Raw genomic sequence first — 3,140 nt, forward strand, 5'->3', positions numbered from 1 at the left:
CACCCCCGTCAGGCACAGCTTGGCGCGGGCGGTGGCGCGGGCGGTTAAGCGGCAGGTAGCAGGGGCACAGAATAGCATTGATGAGGAGCATGTTTTAGCTTTAATTCTAAAGGAAGATGAGTTAGATGAACAGAAATGCAAAAATGCTCTAGAAAAATACTGTAATGAACTAAAGGAAGTAGATCTAGACCTATCTAAAGTACATTTAATGTTAAAAGATGTATGTGAAAAAAAAAATGAAAAATGCAATGGCTTGAAAGACAAGGTTAATAAGAAATGTACTACACTTAAAACAGAATTAACAAAAATAATTGGAAAGTCATTTCCAGAAGATAATGACTGCACAAATCAAAATACATGTATGTTTTTGGAGGGAGCATGCCCAACAGATCTTAAAGAAAGCTGTGATAAATTAAGAGAAAATTGCAGAAAAAAGAGACGAAATGATGCGAAAGTAGATCTTCTTTTGAGAATACTCAGAGGGAATTTGAAAGATCAAGAATTGTGCAAAAAAAATATTGATAAGACATGTCTTGAAGTAATGGAAGAAAGCGATGAACTTATGTCATTTTGTTTAAAAACACCAGATAAATGTAAAGAACTCACGGAGAAAATAAATAAAAAGTGTGAAGATTTGAAAAAGAATACAAAAAAGATTATCGACAATAAAGATAGATCAAAAGAAGAGTGTAACTTGGAACTTGAAAAATGCTACTTTTACGGAACAGACTGTGATGAAAAAGTTAAAGCACAATGTAAAGAAATAGAAAAAAAATGTGAAGAAAAAACAAAATATATGCCAGTAGGGCTCATATTTGACCCATTGAAACCAGCAGCTACGTTAATGGAGGCTATTGGAAAAACAGAATTGTTTAAAAAAGACATTGGAAAACCAAATATAAAAGATACAATTGATTTATTAACATTATTAGCAAATGAAAATCTAGGCCAATGTAAAGATAAGCTTAAAGAATGCTATGAATTTTGTAAATTTATTCCACAATTAAAGGATTTGTACAATAACAGTACGAAGGAAATGGATCAGACTAAAGAAGATATATGCAATGAACTACAAGATAAAATGAAACCTAAATGTAAAACACTTAAATCAAAATTATATAGGTTGTCATTGTCAGATAAAAATGGGGATAGCGAAGAGGCCACACAATTAGGATGGGACCAGTTGACAACAGAAATTGATGAAGATGTTTGTGTAGAACTGGAGTCGAAATGTTTTTATTTGGAAAAACCTTGTGGAACAGCGGGTATTAAACTTGGAAATGCATGCAAAAATCTAAAATCAGCATGTTTAAAAGCACGGAAATTCAGAAAAGTGTATGGAATACTTGAAGAAAAATTAAGAGGAAAGTTGCATAATTTAATCATAAATAATGGCAGTAAAAAATGCGAAAACGAACTGTTGATTCTATGCAAGAAACTAGTGAAAACAGAAGAGGTACTAATAGAGTTGTGTTTACGGCCAAAAAGCACATGCATAACACTTGAAGATGATATTAGAAGACAAGGAGAAGACTTGATAGAAGCTTTGAATGAAAGACGAGATTTTCCAAATAATGAGGATTGTAAAGAATTAGAAAAGAAGTGTGAAGATCTAGGACAGGATTTGGAAGAAATTGAGCGTCCATGTCATACATTGAACCAACACTGTAATCGATTGAGAAATGCAGAACATTTGGAAGAAAAATTATTAGAAGGAAAAATAAAAGACTTAAAAAATGAAGCAAAATGTAGAGAAAATGTTAAGAAGCGATGTGATGACTGGGTTATGAAAAGAAAAACTGAATTTACTCTTGCATGCATCGAGCAAAATATTACTTGTCAGATCATTACGGAAAATATAGAAACTAAATGTTTTCTATTGAAAAAACATATGGAAACTCGTGATGTTATAAATCAGCTGAAACAAAGAAATAAAATAGAAGAAATTTGTAGTTTCTGGGTTCCATATTGTGACAAATTCACTCCAAGTTGCAATGAACTTGTGAAAAAAGTTAACGGAAAAAACAATGGAGTTTGTTCACAACTCGGCAAAAAATGCAAGCCATTCGTTGAAAGAAAAGAACTAGAAAATAAAGTAATTGATGAGTTAAAAGGCAATTTATCGGACATAAAAGAATGTAACAAAACACTTAGCATATACTGTACACAATGGATAAAAGCAGAGAATAAACTTAAAACTTTATGTACTGATAGTACTAATGCCAAAAAAGACTTGGAAGTTAGGGAAGAGCTCTGTGAAAAACTTGTAGATTGGGTGAAAAAACAATGTCCAAAACTGTTGAATGAAATCATTGAAATAAAAGATAAACTAGAAAAAGGAGAAAAAGAATATGAAAAAATTAAAAAAGAAGCAGAAGAAGCTATAAAAACAGCAGATCTTATTTTATCAAAGGTAAAAGCATTTGATAATGGCAACAAGTCTCTAGATAAAGATTCACCTAATACACCTAATGAAGGAAAAGGCACAACAGAGTTTAAACTTGTAAGAAGGAATACAAAAGCGCATGTAACAGAAAAAGAATTAGCAGCATTTGATTTGGTAGCAAGAGCATTCAATCTCTATGTAGAGTTGAAAGAAATATGTCATCATTCACAAAGAAATTGTGGATTTGAAAAAGAATGTCCAGATTGTAAGGATGCATGTAAAATTGTGAACCGTGTATGTACAGGATTGAAGCCACTGGAAGTGAAACCATACGAAGCAACAACTAAAAATGTAACAACCACAACTACAACTACCACCACCACCACCACAACCGTTACAGATCCAAAAGCAACAGAATGTAAATCTCTACAGACGACAGACACATGGGTCACAAAGACATCGACCCATACTAGCACATCCACAACCACATCTACAGTCACGTCAAGAATAACGTTGACCTCGACGAGGCGGTGTAAGCCTACGAAGTGTACGACAGGAGAGGGGGATGAAGCAGGAGAGGTGAAGCCGAGTGAAGGGTTGAGGATGAGTGGGTGGAGTGTGATGAGGGGGGTGTTACTAGCAATGATGATTTCATTCATGATTTAAAAGGCAAATGGGAATGGGATATAAGAGCAGCATGTATATTTACTAGATGAATGAGGATAGGGCAGGAAAGAGTAGAGTATGATCTCTT

At 33.8% G+C, this 3,140-nt stretch overlaps 1 protein-coding gene across 1 annotated transcript; it reads left to right on the top strand.

The window, feature by feature from the left end:
- Positions 1-13: 13 nt before the first annotated feature.
- Positions 14-3,052, top strand: T551_03752 (uncharacterized protein; the record flags this gene model as incomplete). The annotated part of the gene is made up of 1 exon (XM_018376015.1): positions 14-3,052. A coding segment is annotated over one exon (3,039 nt), but the record flags the coding sequence as incomplete, so codon positions are not given.
- Positions 3,053-3,140: the final 88 nt, after the last annotated feature.

This window comes from Pneumocystis jirovecii, assembly GCF_001477535.1.
Source record: "Pneumocystis jirovecii RU7 chromosome Unknown supercont1.66, whole genome shotgun sequence".
NCBI lineage: Eukaryota > Fungi > Ascomycota > Pneumocystomycetes > Pneumocystales > Pneumocystaceae > Pneumocystis > Pneumocystis jirovecii.